Genomic DNA, 17,865 nt, shown 5'->3' with positions numbered 1-17,865 from the left:
AGAAAAAACAAAACAAAAAGAAGTTGTAAGGGATAACAGCATAAGATGTGGGGAGAACTGGTGTTTTCTTGAAAATAAGTCCATCTCTACGTTGTTTAGGTGATGGGTTAAGTTACACTGAATGGGTTAAAGCACGCTGTTGGGTGCACCCATATTATGTAAAGAGCTCTGCTTGATACTAAAAACACTTTAGCAGAGGAAGGAAGAAAAGGGAGGCAGGAGTGACAACAAAAGAAAACTGGGAGTTTCTGGCTGCCTAGTGGTTAGGGTTCTGGACTTTCACTGCTGTGGCCTGGGTTCAATCCCTGGCTGGAGAATTGAGATCCCATTAGCCATGCAGCATGGCCAAAAAAAAAAAAAAAGCATGTTCAATGATTATTCATAAAACTTTGCAAAGCAGAAGAAATAGAAAAATATTCCATACCTTGTGTCTGAATTTTGAAGATATCAGTCACAGCTTTCTCCTTGAGGATGAGGCCCAGAGCTGCCTGGCATAAAAACTCCTTGGCTGTGGTCTTCCGGTCAGGCAACAGTTCTTTGTGGTGTTGAGGGATGAAATCAGTGTGCACGTTCCCAGCTTCAAATTCTGGGTGGCCAGACAGGCTAAGGAGGAAGTCAACGTTGGTGTGCAGTCCAACAATCTAGGGAGGAAAAAATGTCCATGTCCCCAGTGAGCGGGGAAAACAACATACTCGGGAAAACATATCTACGGCATCAGCTCTTTCTACTAAGTATTCTTGACCATGACTAACTCTCAGGAAAAACAAAACAAATTCATTTCACCATCATTATGCATTTGCACTTCACATTGCATTAATTCACTATGATAAACAGGACGTAGGAAATGGTGTTGGGAAGGTAGTGTGGAGATGTTTAATTGACTTAGGTTGGGAAAGCAAGTAAACATTAAGAAACTGAAATGAGATTTATGTGCAAGATACTGAAGACTTGCTTCTCAGAACACTCCCATGAACAAGAAGACTGCAGACAGAATAGGATTGCTACACAGGGGAGGGGTAGGGTTATACAACCTGAAAAGAGCTTCCTCTGAACAGTAAAATTCAACTGGTACACACCGATATAAAAATAAGAAAAGGTATAGAATTAACCCAAATCCACCCAATAAACGGGATCTAGGACAAAACCAGCTGTCTGAGCTCTTAGGTTCATTCATTCATTTTCTCACTCATCCATTTATTTAATAGCCATTTACTGAGAGCATTTTAGGTTCCAGGCTCTGACCCCAGTACTGGGGACACGGCCAGGAACAAAACAAAGTCCTTGCCATCACAAAGCTTACATCAAGGGACAAATAACAATATCTATAAATAAATATCTACTATAATGTCAGATCCCCTGGAGAAGGAAATGGCAACCCACTCCAGTATTCTTGCCTAGAGAATCCCATGGACGGAAGAGCTTGGTGGGCTACAGTCCATGGGTCGCAAAGAGTCGGACACGACTGAGCGGCTTCAATCACTCACTCACTCAAAGGAACAGAGGGCAGCAAAGGGTCCCGTGGGGAGGCCTGGGAAGGACTCTAAGGATCATGGTGAGCAGGGCTAAGGGCAGTGAGGAGGGAATCACATGGGGCAAGAAAATTCTGGAGGGAGAAAGGGAACATGTGGCTCCATGCTGGGTGTGTCAAAGGAGTCGCAAGGAGGCCAGTGTGGGTGGAGCCACAGAAACTGGAGGTTTGATCAAATTCACGAAACATGGTAACTTGAATATCATGGGTTAATAAGAAATCCTTCTATGACACTAAATCAGCATGGTATGGGGCTTATTGCACCAAGGAAATGCATAGTTACAGAAAAGCAACAAACTCTTTCAAATGGATAAAACTGAACATAATTATTTTCCTTGGCAGAAAATAACATCAGAGGATTGGCCACACTTGTGTTGCTGGCCTTATCTACAGGTTGAGTAGAAATTTCCCATTGAATCCCACTGAGGTTAACGCTGATGCTAATAGTTTTAGTCCTGCAATCTTTCCTTTCTAGCTGAAATCAGAAGTCTTCAAACTGTATTCTGACCCATGGGAAATTCTCCCATGGGAAATAATTTTGTTGTGACATATGGGAAATTGGTAGAAATAAGTTGACAAGGACAAAGGTCGATCAGTCGTAACGGACACGCTTGGCTATAGAGATCCAGAGATCATCACGGTCACTAACACGGCTCCAGCTCACTCACATTGTACTGTCGAAGGCTGTACTTAAGTTTCGTCAAGGCTGCCTGGCGATCGGCAGCCCACACAACCAGCTTTGCAATCATGGGGTCATAATGCATTGAAACTTCATCTCCTGAAGTTGAAAAACCACAGAAACTAAAGTTAAAACTTAAGAGAGAGAAAATATGACAAGCAAGACATTCTTCTGGGGCTTTCTGTACATTTCACAGTTTATTCTCATGACAGATATCATTGCCACCACTTTATTCACGAGGAACTGAGGCTCAAAGGGATTTAGAAACAGAAGTTGAAGGAGGGTATGGTTATCAAGAGCACCATGCCCCCAAAGAGCCATCCAATGGCACACAGGCTGGTCTGCCCCATCCTAACTTCCTCTGAATCTTCTTTTCCCGTCTTATTTTCAAGTCAGTGGAAACCCTCATATCACAATCACTTCTGTCCTTGGCGTTTCCTTGCCTCCACCCCCTCAGTTTCCTCATCAGAAAAATAAAGAAAATAATTCCTCTATTCTATATGGTTGCTGGAGGATTGACAATTAAGTGCCAAATTGCCATACCTGGCAGAGCTGATAAACAGCAGCTATCATTACTGTGTCAGAATCTCAGAGAATAAGAAACTGAACTATGCACATCTCACTGGTTAGAAATGGTTCAAGTCAAAAGAATGAGGTATACAAAGAATACTGTTCAAAGATGTTTTTGTGATTTTGGCAGATCACTTGACCCCTCTGAACCCGAGTCTTCATCTATACAATCAAGAGGTTAGATTACACTCCCTTATCCACCCATCCATCCATCCACCAACACATACCGAACACCTTCCAGGCCTCAGCTTGAGCAAAGTCCTGCAAATATAACATAGAAGACCTAGTCCCTCTTGTACGACTCCTAGTCTAACGGAGAAATTAGACAAGAAGCAAAAGATCATCATGAGATGATATAAAGGGGGAATCCCAAGGAATACACAAGGGGACACAAAAGAGGGTTGGGGAAAGCTTCCCGTACTAGATTATTCTTCCCAGGGCCAGGATAAATCGGGGAGTCTGTCTGAGAATTTTATCTGTTATCCTTTGAGCACTTTTATTAAACTATACTGCAAGCTTTGCTTGCCTTAGATTCCTTTTCTTTCCTATTGCAAGTCCCCTCTTCTATGAAGTTTCACTGATATGCTAAAAACTTTACTGACTACCACACTTGCTGTAGGTTATCCAGAGCTCTCAAAATGCTGCCAGTTTATTGTTGTAGTTATTGTTCAGTCACTAAGTCATATCTGACTCTGCAACCCCATGGACTGCAGCATGCCAGGCTTCCCTGTCCTTCACTATCTCCTGGAGTTTGCTCAGACTCATGTCCATTGAGTTGGTGATGCCATCCAACAATCTCGTCCTCTGACACCCCTTTCTCCTCCTGCCCTCAATCTTTCCCAGTATTATGGTCTTTTCCAATAAGTTGGCTCCTCACATTAGGTACCCAAAGTATTGCAGCTTCAGCATCAGTCCTTCTAATGAATATTAAGGGTTGGTTTCCTTTAGGATTGATTGGTTTGATCTCCTTGCAGTCCAAAGGACTCTCAAGGGTCTTCTCCACCACAATTTGAAAGCATCAATTCTTCGGCACTCAGCTTTCTTTACGGTCCAACTCTGACATCCATACATGAATACTGGAAAAACCACGGCTTTGACTAATATGGACTTTGTCAGAAAAGTGATGTCTCTGCTTTTTAATATGCTGTCTAGATTTGTCATAGCTTTTCTTCCAAAGAGGAAGCGTCTTTTAATTTCATGGCTACAGTCACCATCTGCAGTGATTTTGGAGCCCCCCAAAACAAAATCTGCCACTGTTTCCATTTTTTCCCCCATCTGTTTGCCATAAAGTGATGGGACCAGATGCCATGATCTTTGTTTTTTGAATGTTGAGTTTTAAGCCATTTTTTTCATTCTCTGCTTTCACCCTCATCAAAAGGCTCTTTAGTTCCTCTCCACTTTCTGCCATTAGAGTGGTATCACCTGCAATTTATTGTTAAGAAGTCCTAATTCCTCGTTTTGGCCTTCTAGACCCTATATGATTTGCTCTTATTCTATATCTCCAGCCACATCTCCAATTACTCACCACCCTGAATCCTTTTCTCCAGCCACATATTCTCTCAGTTCTTCAAACACACCTTTTGTTAAATCCTCTTTTCTTCACTTTTCTGTATGCTTTTAAATCTGGCTATTCAAATTCACTCCAGACTTCCTCTTAGAAACGTGTCCCGATTACACCAGCCTAACATAACCTGCTATTCCTGAGGATTTCTATATTTTATCACTCACCATCTGTATAACTTCTCTGGCAACTAAAGTTAAGGTGGCAATAGATGGTGGTGGCTCAGCTCATAGACCTGGAGCCAGAATGCCCAAGTCTACATCTGGGCTCCAATGGTGACCTTGGAGAAGGAACTTCTCTGTGCCCTGGTTTCCCCATCTAGAAAATGGAGGTGATCATAGGGTAGCAAAGGAGCCCCTGTAGAAAAAACACCTAGAACAGTACCTGTACATAGTAAGCGCTAAATAACTGTGATGACCATGGTTATTAATCATATGTGAACTGTACTCGCTCTTGCATTGTTATTTTTTAACTTTTTAAAATTACTGTTTAGCTTGCACTAAGTTTATTAATTTTTCAGTTTGACTGTTAGTAACTTGAAGGCAGAGTGCCTTGGGCATAGCAGATATCAGTCACCTTAAATTATATTTGGAACTAGGCAAAATAAAAATATAAAACAATACCAGAAAATATTTGTTGCTGTGGTTTAAGTGTTGCTGGATTTCAAAAAAGACTGCAGTACTGCTTAAAAATACTAGCTCTTCTTTAAAAAAAAAAAATGTTTAGCCATCTGTTTTTATTTTTTTATTTTATTCTTCATAATCAGCTGCAACGGGTCTTAGTTGCAGTATGCAGGATCTAGTTCCCCAACCAGGCATCGAACCCCAGCCCCCAGCATTGGGAGCTTAAAGTCTTAGCCACTGGACCACCAGGGAAGCCCCAATACTAGTTATTCTTTACAAGTGACTATTCCAAAAGGAAAAGATTACTGAGAAGTCAAAGATATCCTTTATTTTGAAAACATACTAGATACATCCACAAGACACAGGAAAACACCCTATCCAAAACCAATAATGCACCAAAAAATTTTAACCACTGAGACTCTGTCCTTTAATTTCACTTTACCTTGCCGCACTCCAGTTTCAATCCTAGTGGTAAGGTCTGCTCGAGGGGTGGAGAGATGCACTAGTGGTCCGGCCCCTGGCATGAAGTTATTGTTAGGATCTTCTGCATATATTCTAGCTTCAAAGGCATGGCCCCGCAGAGTGATTTCTTCCTGGCTCAAAGGAATCTTCTCTCCTGCTGCAATCTGGTAAAAGAAGAGTATGTGCTTGTTACGAAAATCCATCTGATAGTGGCTATGAGACTGCATAAATGGTCTTGCCTTTTTCTACGTAAAATGTACATTTGGACTTTATAATGAAGCCAATTAAAAACTCTTATTTTGTCCACCCACTTGGGTATTAGGCAAAAGCAAAAATAGATTAAAAAACAGATGCAGCCTGGAAATATTGCATTAATTACAATAGGTCTCTACAATTTTAAAATAGAGAAAACAGGCAAACTGATCACTAAGTTATAAATGTCAGTATCAGTGCTTTATCAATATAATGGAAACTAAAATTTCTTACTGGCAAGATAGTCTCAGTTTTCACTTAAAATATTAGCGCTCAGTTGCCATGTCAATCTTGTCTTATAGGAAAGTGTTAGTCGGCGTTTAGGACTCTATTCACAGCTATGGCTAAAGCATATGGCATTCACCATCTTTGTTACCTTCACCACCAAGTGATCACGCAAAACAGGCAGGGGAACACAGTGTTTTTAAATTTTATTTCATATATATTGCAGGACACCAGATTATAAACAGGATAATCGGCATTGTTAATCATTACTCTAATTATTGTTATTTTGGCTCTTATATACCAATACAACAAATCTCTCTCTTCAACTAGAATAATTTGGAAAAGGCTATTGGAGGGCACACTGTCACTCTTTACTCTACCCTTGAGTTTTCCTCCAAGATGAGAAAATGACAAACTGAAATGGCAAAAGATATAGGGAAAAACTAGTAACTCAGCAGCACACTGCACTAGATAGGTAAGCATAAAACAAGCAAAGCTTTCATCTCGTAAAATCTGTAAATAAGAAAAATCAGGAACTACAACAGTGAAAATGAAAGGAAAATGGACTAAACTGCATGCCTTTATGGCATAGTGTTTGGAATCAGAGACTTTGCAGCCCTACTGCCTGGGTTCAAATTCTGTCTCTATACTTTTTCTGTTTTAGGCATACTCAATTCTGGGTAAGTTTCTGTAACCTCTTAATGCTTCAGAGAAAATGCCTGGCATACAGTAAATACTCAGTAAGTGTTAGCTTTTATTTTTTCATTCCTATCCTTTATAATAAAATCCTCTGTAATGTTTTGGTAATGAATTCCATTTGTTTTAGTATAAAAAAGGAAAAGAACGACTATATGTTCATATTCTAAGATGTGATTTTATTTCTGACTATATAGTTCAATTTCAACCTGACTTATCTTTATCTGTTTCCCTCTGAAGTTGGCTTCTATCTGGACCCAGAAGAGACTGGCCCAACCATGTTTCTGAGTTCTTGGAAATCTATACCATCTGAGTTCACTCGGGCTTAGACACTGACTCTTTGGAACCCCTTGGACCTTGGACATTTCACCAGCCTATCCTAACACTGCTAACCATCTGAGCCTGCAGCCAGGGGCTCACATCACTGCATACTCACTCCAGGAAGCTAGTGACTTGAGAGATAGGCCCTGGAGCTTGAACTCTTGATTCACCACATGGTGAGACCCATTGTTTTACCTCTGCTTGGAAGCCAGATTCCAAAGTGTCTTGAACAGCATAAATAAGGTCCAGTGGCATCCTTAAGCTCTAGAAACCTTCCTCAGATAATACTAGCCTATTTCTCTTTCTAAAGCTCTTATAGTTTCTCGACTTGCAGACATAAATGCCTACTGGTTCCCCTTTGTATCCAAAAGCTTTCTTTTCCTTCATTCTTAGAAACACTTACTCCTTCATGATTTAAAAATCCTGAACTCTTCTGGTTACTACTCAAGAAAAATTATTTTCCTTGAATTCTGGAAACATAAGCACTCTTTTCAAAAGTTTCTAAACCTAATACAGTTTTCCTGACACACACTAACACTTACTAGCCTGATGTGTAGCTCCTAAGGCTACAGAGGCCAGAAGAATCTTATGGCTCAGTTAAAACCACCAATCATCCCCAAGGAACCAGCAAAAGGAATGTTATATTATTGTCCACAGAAATTTTGCAAAGATAAAATTATCAAAATAATCAAGACTTTAGCATCACAACACTGAAAAAATAATCTAGATTCAGGTATATAGAGAACAAAGAACCCTACAGAGATTAAGAACATTCATACTACTTAAAAACATTATGATGTTAAAAAACAGACTGTAAAAATCTACTGTTTTTAATAAAGAGAACAAAACAGTCAAAGTTATTATCATTAATATTTGAGGCAATAAGCTTTGTAAAACTCTGATTTAGGCTGTGAGGAGATGCTGTAGATGTACTAGTTCAGTAGAATACTGTGTCATAGCAATGTCAAAGTGCTCTGAACATTTTTTAGACATTTATTCTAAATGGCCACACTCATCCCTTTATGGGCCATCAATAGTGTGTCAGAACTTGCACAGAGACCACTCTGTAAATCTGAACTGTTCCTTTAGCTGTTCATTCTCAACTCTTCTTAGCTTATTTCACATTGGCAAGCATCTATCCTGCCTCTAAAATCTCATAATGACGGCCTGGTCCTGAATGATGTGGCCTCAGGCAGAAGACAAGGCTTTGCGTTGAGACAGTGTGGTCACAAGCAAGCCTCACCGACAGCAGCTCGCCTGTTGGCTGCCCCAGGTCTAAGGGGGAAGGATGCTAAGGGACAGATTAGAAATCTGAGTCCATAAAGTGCACCAAATGTAACGTCACCATTAACCTCCCATTCTCCTATACTTATGACAACCACGAAGAACTGAACCCTTATCCAAAGTGACACCTTCTTTTAAGAGGCCAGAAGGGAACATATTCTCAACACTGATCTTTAACAGAAAAAATACTCCCACCCTAAGTTGCCATTCCACCAAGTCAGTTCCTGTGATCATCTCGGTGACAGGATGTTCCACTTGCAGCCTTGTATTCATCTCCATAAAGTAGAAATTGTGCTTTGAGTCCATGATAAACTCCACGGTTCCTAGAATATAAAATCCAGTGGTCACATTTCAACAGCATTTAGTCAATAGGAATCAAAATCTTTCACAAAAGATCATATCAAGTTTTATGGCCACCTTCACTGAATAGTAAACAGTTTGCTTTTCATGAAGAAAACATCTCAAATTTTGCAGCAGCAAATGATTCTCAAAACTAGGGAGCCACATGAGATTTAACAATAGAAAAGTACATTTGGGGTTTTGAGCAAACGGCAAGCCCAAGTTATGAATCAGTCAGCTGTCAGACCAGTGAGAACATGACTGGACCATGTGTTACTGCTCCTGTGCACCAAGTCCCTAGAAACCTCACACTCTGACATCCCATCTCACTCTAATTTCGTGGAGAAAAACACAACTTTTTTTTCTCTTGACTGTGCACTTTGGAAGTGTCTTTAAAAAAGTCCTTCTTCTAGTGACCCACTGGGAGATTACTCAGTAACTAAACATTATGTTAACGTCTTCTTTTTTTTTTAATAGAAATTTTCCTTTGTTTTATTATTTTAAACATTTAAAACATTTATTGAGAAGAACTAAATAAATGGAGAAATGTTCATGGGTAGGAAGACTCAACATTATCAAAATGTCAGTTCTTCCCAACTTGTCACAGATGTTATCAGGGAAATGCAAATTAAAACACTGAGATACACACCTATTAGAATGGCCATAACCTGGAACACAACACCAATGCTGGTAAGGATGAAGAGCAGCAGAAACTCTCCCACAAGCTGGTATAAATGCAACATGGCACAGCCACTTTTGAACAGTTTGGTAGTTTCTTACAAAATCAAACATACTCTTACCCTGTGATCTAGCAATCATACTTCCTGGTATTTGCCCAGAAGAACTGAAACTATGTGTACATAGCTGTTTATAGTAGCTTTATTTATAATTCAGAAATGAGCTATCAAGCCATGGAAACATATGGAGGAAACTTAAATACATATTACTAAGTGCAAGAAGCCAATCTGAACAATGAAAGGCTATGTACTGTATGATTCATTCTGGAAAAGACAAACTATGGAGGCAATAAACCAGTCAGTGATTGTCAGGAACTGGAGACAGGGAAGACTAAGAGTATCTTTAGGGCACTGAAACTATTCTGTAAGATGCTACAATGGTGGATAAATGTGGGCTGCATGTCATTATCTACTTCTCCAAACTCACACAATGTACATCCAGAGTGAACCCAAACTGTAAACTATGGGCCCTGGGTGATAAAGATGTGTATATGCAGGTTCATCAGTTGTAACAAAAATACTGTTCTGGCACAGGATACTGCTAGAGGCGGCGGCTGTGTGTGTAGGGGCACTGGGGCCATGGGAACTCTCTGAACTTGCTGCTCAATTTTCCTCTGAACCTAAAACTGCTCTAAAAAGCTAAAGTTTACTAATTTTAAAAAATGCAAAAATTTCATTTTAATGATTTTATTTTAAAATAGGGTACAAAACATCAAATAGCATTACATATAATTAGGCTAAGTACTGTTTAAATGATTTTTCCCCCAAATACATGTATATAAACCAACATTTATGTTCACATACTGGATCCAAATGTAAAATCTATTTCTTAATGTGGATCTAGTCAAAAGTTTGAAAGTCAATGATTTAAAAACTATATATTTCATTTGCCTTTCAAAACACAAATAATTTTTCCTCCCCTTCTATTAGAAGCAAATCTTAAAATACCTGCACCAACATAATTTACAGCTTTAGCAGCTCTGACTGCAGCTTCTCCGAGCTTTTTTCTTACTTCAGGTTTAATACCAGGCTATGAAAAAATATTTGAAATAAATTTCCATTAGTACTTTGTTCTACAAGAGGTTTCCATTAAGATTCAATGTTACATTTCTATGTCACAAATACTACATTAAAGAGATAATAAGGATAAATATCTATTTCATCATGAAACTCTGTCTTACACCACAGTTCAACTGTCTGTATAACAAAGTATAATGATTCTGTTAGTAATTTCTATGAATTGCAGATATTACTTAGCACCTACAAAATAACCATCTTTTCTTTCTTTTTGGCTGCGCTTTTTGGCTTGTGCGATCTTAGCTCTCTGACCAGAGATAGAACCTGGGCCCATGGAAGTGAAAGTGCAAAGTTCTAACTACTAGACCACCAGGGGATTCACCAAAATAACCTTCACAGCCATGTGTGCAGTTAAAATTACTTGTATCAGTACTAAAACTTTGAACAATCTCTTTTCGTCTCAAAATGAATAAAGGAATATGGGTCATATGCCCCCAAATTACTTTGGAATAAAGGTAAACCTTGAGATTACAAGTTAATAAATGTTCAAGGACTTCCTTGGTAGTCAGTGGTTAAGACTCTGAACTTCCACTTCAGGAGGTATGGGTTCAATCCCTGGTTGGGGAACTGAGATCCTGCATGGCACAGCCAAAAATAAAAAAGTGTTCATAAAGAGAAATGTACATCAAAAGTAGGCAAAACTTTTTAACATTGTTCAGTGGTGCTCAACAGATTTTTATTTATGCAATCACTGCTTGAAAATAAGGATTTATTGAAATTGTTGACACTTACTTCAGACAGTTGTGCTCATTTCAAGTGCTAATAAGGTTATGCTCAAAATTCTTCAGCTAGGCTTCAGCAGTATGTGAACTGAGAACTTCCAGATGTACAAGTTGGATTTAGAAAAGGTAGAGGAACCAGAGATCAAATTGCCAACATTCACTGGGTCATAGAAAAAGCAAGAGAATTCCAGAAAAACATCTACTTCTGCTTCATTGATTACTCTAAAGCCTTTGACTGTACGGATCACAACAAACTGTGGAAAATTCTTCAACAGATAGGAATACCAGACCACCTTACCTGCCTCCTGAGCAATCTGTATGAAGGTCAAGAAGCAACAGTTAGAACCAGACATGGAACAACAGACTGGTTCCAAATAGGAACAGGAGTATGTCAAGGCTGTATATTGTCACCCTGCTTACTTAATTTATATGCAGACTACATCATGTGAAATGCCAGGCTGGATGAATCACAAGCTGGAATCAAGATTACCAGGAGAAATATTAACAACCTCAGATTTGCAGATGATACCACTCTAACAGCAGAAAATGAAGAGGAACTAAAGAGCCTTTTGATGAGGGTGAGAGAGGAGAGTGAAAAAGCTGACTTAAAACTCAACATTTAAAAAACTAAGATCATGGCATCAAGTTCCATCACTCCATGGCAAATAAAAGGGAAAAAGTGGAAGCCGTGACAGATCTTATTTTGGGGGGCTCTAAAATCGCTGCAGACGGTGACTGCAGCCATGAAATTAAAAGATGCTTGCTCCTTGGAAGGAAAGAACAAACTTAGCATATTAAAAAGCAGAGATGTTACTTTGCTGACAAAGGTCCATATAGCCAAAACTATGGTTTTTCTAGTAGTCATGTAAGGATGTGAAATTTGGACCATAAAGAAAGCTAAGTGCCAAAGAATTGATGCTTTCAAATTGTGATGCTGGAGAAGACTTGAGAGTCCCTTGGACTGCAAGAAGATCAAACCAGTCAATCCTAAAGGAAACCAACCCTGAATATTCACTGGAAGGACTGATGCTAAAGCTGAAGCTCCAATACTTCAGCCACCTGATACAAAGAGTGGACTCACTGGAAAAGACCCCGATGATGGGAAAGACTGAATGCCAGAGGAGAAGGAGATGACAGAGGATGAGGTGGTTGGATGGTATCACCAACTCAAAAGGACATGAGTTTGAGCAAACTCTGGAAGACAGTAAAGGACAGGGAAGCCTGGTGTGGAGCAGTTCATAGGGTCTCAAAGAGTCAGACATGACTTAGTGACTGAACAACAACTTGAAACAGTACAATATATTCTGCAACAGAAATTAAAGTCTGAATATAGTATGAGAATAACAAACTGATTAACCAGAAACTTTAGATCCATGATCTTTTAGAAATACATATTTTAAAAAACTCATATATAACTTTGGACACAAAAGAGGCCTATAGCAGTAGCAGGTTGCAAAGAAATGTAAATCCCAAAATAGGTAATTCTAGGAGTAGTTCTTGCCTGGAGAATCCCAGGGATGGGGGAGCCTGGTGGGCTGCCATCTATGGGGTCGCGCAGGGTCGGACACGACTGAAGCAACTTAGCAGCAGCAGCAGCAGGAGTAGGCCATGACCCAGAAAACAAGCTGTGCCAGTCAAGAGGTAGTCTCAAAGAGATGTACACAATTCTAAGGGGACAAAGTTGCCAAATAAGAGCAAATAGCTCTCCTATACAATAAAACCTTTAAGTTGGGAATACCATTAGTGTATTTTAGGAACATCTGAAGTAGCAATTAGGGAGTCTTCTTCAGAAAGAATACATTCAATTAACATTCCTCAAACATGCTAGGTAATTACAATTTAAAATATGCATGGAAACAGTAGCTGTTCACTGTAAGTCAGGTCCAAAGTGGATCAGAGCAGCTTTTTCTAGACACTATCCAGAAGGATCCAAGCCCTAGTGTGCCCTCTGAACACCAACCTGCTCCTCATCCCTAAAACCACAGTGAAATTGGATTACTACTACTGGAGAGTAGCTGTTCAGCAGCACTTTGAGGGAGACACTAGCTTCACAGATTTCTGACATCAAAGTCTGGGGTTTACAATATAGAAAAGCTTACAAATTTCTTTACAAGATCCTTACCCCTGGGGCCTCTTCAATGATCTTCTGATGTCTCCTCTGTACACTACAGTCTCTTTCAAACAAGTACACGACATTGCCATGGTGGTCACCAAACACCTGCACTTCTACATGCCTATTTAAAAACCCAACGAAAAGTCTCCATTTGTAGGTTGAACATTCAAGAAAAAAAAATTATATACATGGAATGAGTGAGAAATAAGAAAGCTGAGAAAACACTGGAGACCGTATCGATGACCTCACAGCAGGAGCAAGTAGCAAATACAAGCCGACAAGCCAAAGACTGATAAATCTGACTATATCAAAATTACAAATTATAGCTGCATGTCATGTATCCTCAAAAAGTCAGTGACAACATTTTTTTTTAAATGATTGGAGGATTTAAAAAAGCAACTCTTATAGTCAGATTTTAAACTAAGGCAGACTGAAAATTACAAGGGCTTATCCATAGAAAGGTTAAGGAATAAATTTACATGGGTCATTAGTTTTTTAGAACATATTAATATTAAATCAAAAACCAAAAAAAGTCACTTTAATGTTGAGTGTAACATAGTATAATTATCAGAAATCATGTTAAGAATAAATGTACCTAACATTTAAAAAAAGAAGGGTAACTCAGACCATTTGGTGAACATGAAAGCATTCTTCCCAGAAGATTCATTTTGATATGTTCACACTGTAGTTCATCTCACACATTCACCACTATAATACAGAAATTTTTTTGCAGTTGAATTTTTGTTATTTAGTTGCTAAATTGTGTCTCACTCTCTTCCAGCCTGCCAGGCCCTTCTGTCCATGAGATTTCCCAGGCAAGAATACTGGAGTGGGTAGGCATTTCCTACTCCAGGGGATCTTCCTGATTCAAGGATCAAACCTGCGTCTCCTGTACTGGCAATACAATTCTTTACCACTGAGTCACCAGGGAAGCTCTCGGTTGAGTTTTTAGAGTAGAAAGTATCAAACATACAAGAAATTTTTAAAAAATCCAGGAAGTCTTCTGATGTTCTATTTCAGCACAATGGCTAATTTCTGTTCCTTTTTGTTCACCTCATGAAACACTTCATTAAACCCCTTGGAAGATATGTTTTTCCTTCACGTATCACTTCTACTGAATGTTCTATTTAAAAATGTCCCAATTTGTCCAACATATTCTCTTGACAAAATAATAGGAGCTGATTTCTTCCTTTGGGATTTGCCTCCTTGATCTTTTCTGTTTTTATTTACTCGTAAGCTACCAACACCAAACTCATTCTTGCTATCATTATTTTGAATAAACTTATCTGTGAGATCAATTAAGAATCAAAAGCCCAAGAGATTCTATGTCCCCTCTAGTATTCTTCCTTTCATTATAGAGATCCAAGTTCCTGACTTTACCACACCCACTGACTCCCCCTTATCCTTTAGCTGTCCCAGGAAAGGAGACACTGGAGCAGGAACTCCAAGTTCTGAAAGGAGCACTGGAGGCCACACCAAGAGCACAGGACAGCTCTTTTCTGACGTCTCAGAAACTGGAAACATTTTCCCTTGGCTCTTTACAAAGGACGCCCTCTGACAATCTGTGTTCTGTTAGGATTCCTACAGTTGTCAAATCACTCTTGTTATTTCCCCTTTTCTGATGATCCTTTTCTGTGTTGTTTTATCTAACGTAGAGATTCTGGAGCACAGTGTCTGAGAACCAGGAAGTGCATCAAATCCCAGTCACTCCAATTCAGTCATTGCCAGGGTCTGGCTAGATACACAGATGCAGCTGGTTTCTGGTAGGAATGCCTTGATATTTTCTAAGAGTTCTAAAGTTTTTATTTTCCTATTTACACTTTTAATCCATCTAGAATGTATACTGAATATAAAGTGAGGAAGGAGTCTGATTTTTTTTTAGATTAAAATAGCACACTTTGAAGACTGTTACCTATCCCAACCTTTCAAATAAGCTCAATAGTTCTAATCAGATATATAATACATTTTGATTTCTACTTTTCTCAGTTATTGGCACCACATTCTTCTGGCCCTTCATTAATTCAACAAGTAATTATTTAGCAGAATATAAAATAGTGTGATTATCATGATATTGAAATGTTATTACTAGAAAATACAGAAGACAAATATGTAGAAATGCTAATACTTATAATGATTTTGTTTTCCATATCTTGTATTTTTCAAGTTTGTAATGTATTTATATTACTTTTCCTGATGACTATCATGAATAAAATATTTTGAGACTGACTTTTTTTAAACTGTCACATTCTAAATGAATTTAATTTACTGTGCCACGCTCAGGGACAATTCTAAATTTTGTAAGGCTTGAAACAAAAACAATTTGGGAGCCCACTTTAAGAAAAGTACAAAAAATAGGTATAGAATCTTCAAAGGTGCCCATAGAAGAGAAGGGACTGAAGCTTTAGCTCATCATCTTCAACGTAAATCTCTCTCTGGTTATTGTTACAAAATGAATTATTCTTGATAAAGTCACTTTTGACTTACAGGTTTATATATGTGTGTGTCTGTATATTTAACACAAAATCTATGAAACAAGAAGCTTTTATAATCAGTATCTTACTTTAAGCAATACACGTGAAAATAAAATTTCTAATAAAATAAATTAGAAATGCACATGGTATTTGCTATAGTGGCACCCAGAGAAGCAGTTTAGTGTGGTCACTGGGAGTGTGAATTCCAGAGTCAAATTGCCTGGGTTCAAATCTCAGCTTCACCAGTTCCTAATTTGGAGACCTCAGGCAATTCAGATGACCACTCTGCTGCTCAGTATATTCACCTGAAAAAAAAGAGAACAGGGCGTACCTAATGGGACTGTTGCAGGAATTAGATTAGAAATGGAAGGACAGCAAGATTACTACTTGTTTCCCCGGTGGCTCAGTGGTAAAGGATCCACCTGCAATGCAGGAGACCCGGGTTCAAATCCTGGGTTGGGTAGATCCTCTGGAGAAGGGCATGGCAACCCACTCCAATATTCTTGCCTGGAGAATCCCCATGGACAGAGGAGCCTGGCAGGCTACAGTCCACAGGGTTGCAAAGAATCTTAGAAATATACTAAGACTACTACTTAGTACATGTGAAATACTTAAACCCTGGCCATGGTTAAGTGCAAAATAAGGGTGAGCTATTAGTATTATCTGTTAACATATCACTTATAATTACAATTCAAGTTGGGTAACTATTTCCATTTTCTGAACATGTCAGATGATGCTTACAGAGTTCTGTAATATAAAGCTTAATTTCTTACAAGAATTTTACTTTGAAAAGACTAAATGCCATCAACAAGAAATGCAATGAATGAATTAATGATACATCTTTATCATGGAACCAATAAACACCCAATAAAAAGAATGAGGTATATCCGTATTTACTGCCAGAGAAAGATGTCTACCATATAATACTAGCATATATTATTAAGGTTCTATTTACTGTTCTTCTGTATGTATCTTGTATTCTGTGTGTCTATGCATAAATGTTTCTATTCATGTAGAAAATACCTGGAGGAATACATACCTTAATATAGGTGGAGTGGGACTGAGGAACTTAATGTACTCATGTACTCTTAGAACTTTATATTTTACATAATGTGCTTGCATTTCTAACTCAATTTTAAAATTTGAGTCAGAAAAAAAGAGCTGAACCTACCTTGGTGTGTCCACAAACTTCTCAATCAGCATGGCATCATCATTGAAAGACTTCTTAGCTTCTCTCCGTGCTGATTCTAACTGCTCTTGAAATTCTTTTTCAGATCTAACGATCCTCATACCCTAAGATGGAAAGATAGTGATGTCTACAGCATAAGTAAAACAACTTAGACTAGTCCAAAACAGAAAATACAAGCACGCACAACCTTACTTTTCCTCCTCCGCCGCGGACGGCTTTAATCATGACGGGGTAACCAATTGTCCTAGCATGCTCTTTCAGGCATTGATCTGACTGGTCCTCCCCGTGATAACCCTCCACAACAGGCACTCCAGCAGCAGCCATGATGGATTTAGATGTGCTTTAGAATAAAAAAATTGATATGCCCCAAAGCTATGAATTATTTCATACAAGAAAAACACAAATACTGCCGAGTCTATAAAATACAATGGAACTTTAAAAAGAAAACACTCCATAGGAAAGAAAGGACTGTAGTCTGAGACAACTAATATTATTACAATTGTTAAAATATCTACTAGTTTTCTCAACCCAGTTTTCATATGGTAGTTCATTCCATCCTGTTTTTTAATCCCCAAAAACAGATCAACATATTGATTACCAACACAATTATTATGCTTGATACTTGAATATTTTCTGTAATGCATTGTAGTGGCATATACATAAGTTATGCCTATGATGACATAAAGATATATTAACCTATTACCTAGGTCTATTGTAGGTAAAATAAACCATTTCAATTCATCTTCTGATGGCCGTATTTAAAAGATATACACTCATACCTCTTTATACCCATGTCTCTAATTGCTGATGAAGGAGGACCTACAAAAATAATTCCTTCTTGCTTACACAGTTCGGCAAATTCCATGTTTTCTGAGAGAAAGCCATATCCTGGATGGACAGCCTAGAAGGGAGAAACGAACAGGTTAGCTTTCTGGTGCTCCACTGGCAGACTGCAGCACAGGTGATGGCATCTCCCTCTGGGGAGGCCCCTCCCTGTGCTGACAGGTACACATGGT

At 38.7% G+C, this 17,865-nt stretch overlaps 1 protein-coding gene across 4 annotated transcripts in view; it reads right to left on the bottom strand.

Annotated features, from left to right (window-relative positions):
- MCCC1 (methylcrotonyl-CoA carboxylase subunit 1) overlaps window positions 1-17,865 on the bottom strand; it is a 53,426-nt gene that overhangs the window by 15,258 nt on the left and 20,303 nt on the right. For 3 of the 4 annotated variants that reach the window (XM_027957956.2, XM_027957965.2, XM_042233969.1), the window contains 9 exons: window positions 17,629-17,750; window positions 17,042-17,189; window positions 16,832-16,953; window positions 13,199-13,310; window positions 10,226-10,307; window positions 8,397-8,524; window positions 5,404-5,587; window positions 2,197-2,306; window positions 425-641 (listed from right to left, as the gene is read on the bottom strand). In XM_027957956.2, coding sequence (XP_027813757.1) covers window positions 425-641; window positions 2,197-2,306; window positions 5,404-5,587; window positions 8,397-8,524; window positions 10,226-10,307; window positions 13,199-13,310; window positions 16,832-16,953; window positions 17,042-17,189; window positions 17,629-17,750 — 1,225 coding nt within the window. The remainder of the gene's footprint in view (window positions 1-424; window positions 642-2,196; window positions 2,307-5,403; window positions 5,588-8,396; window positions 8,525-10,225; window positions 10,308-13,198; window positions 13,311-16,831; window positions 16,954-17,041; window positions 17,190-17,628; window positions 17,751-17,865) is intronic. The other variant, XM_012098280.3, reaches the window with a different exon arrangement.

The sequence above is a fragment of the Ovis aries genome, chromosome 1, assembly GCF_016772045.2.
Source record: "Ovis aries strain OAR_USU_Benz2616 breed Rambouillet chromosome 1, ARS-UI_Ramb_v3.0, whole genome shotgun sequence".
NCBI classification, from domain to species: Eukaryota; Metazoa; Chordata; class Mammalia; order Artiodactyla; family Bovidae; genus Ovis; species Ovis aries.
Note: the sequence above shows the minus strand (reverse complement) of the source record. Positions and strands in the feature narration are given on the sequence as shown.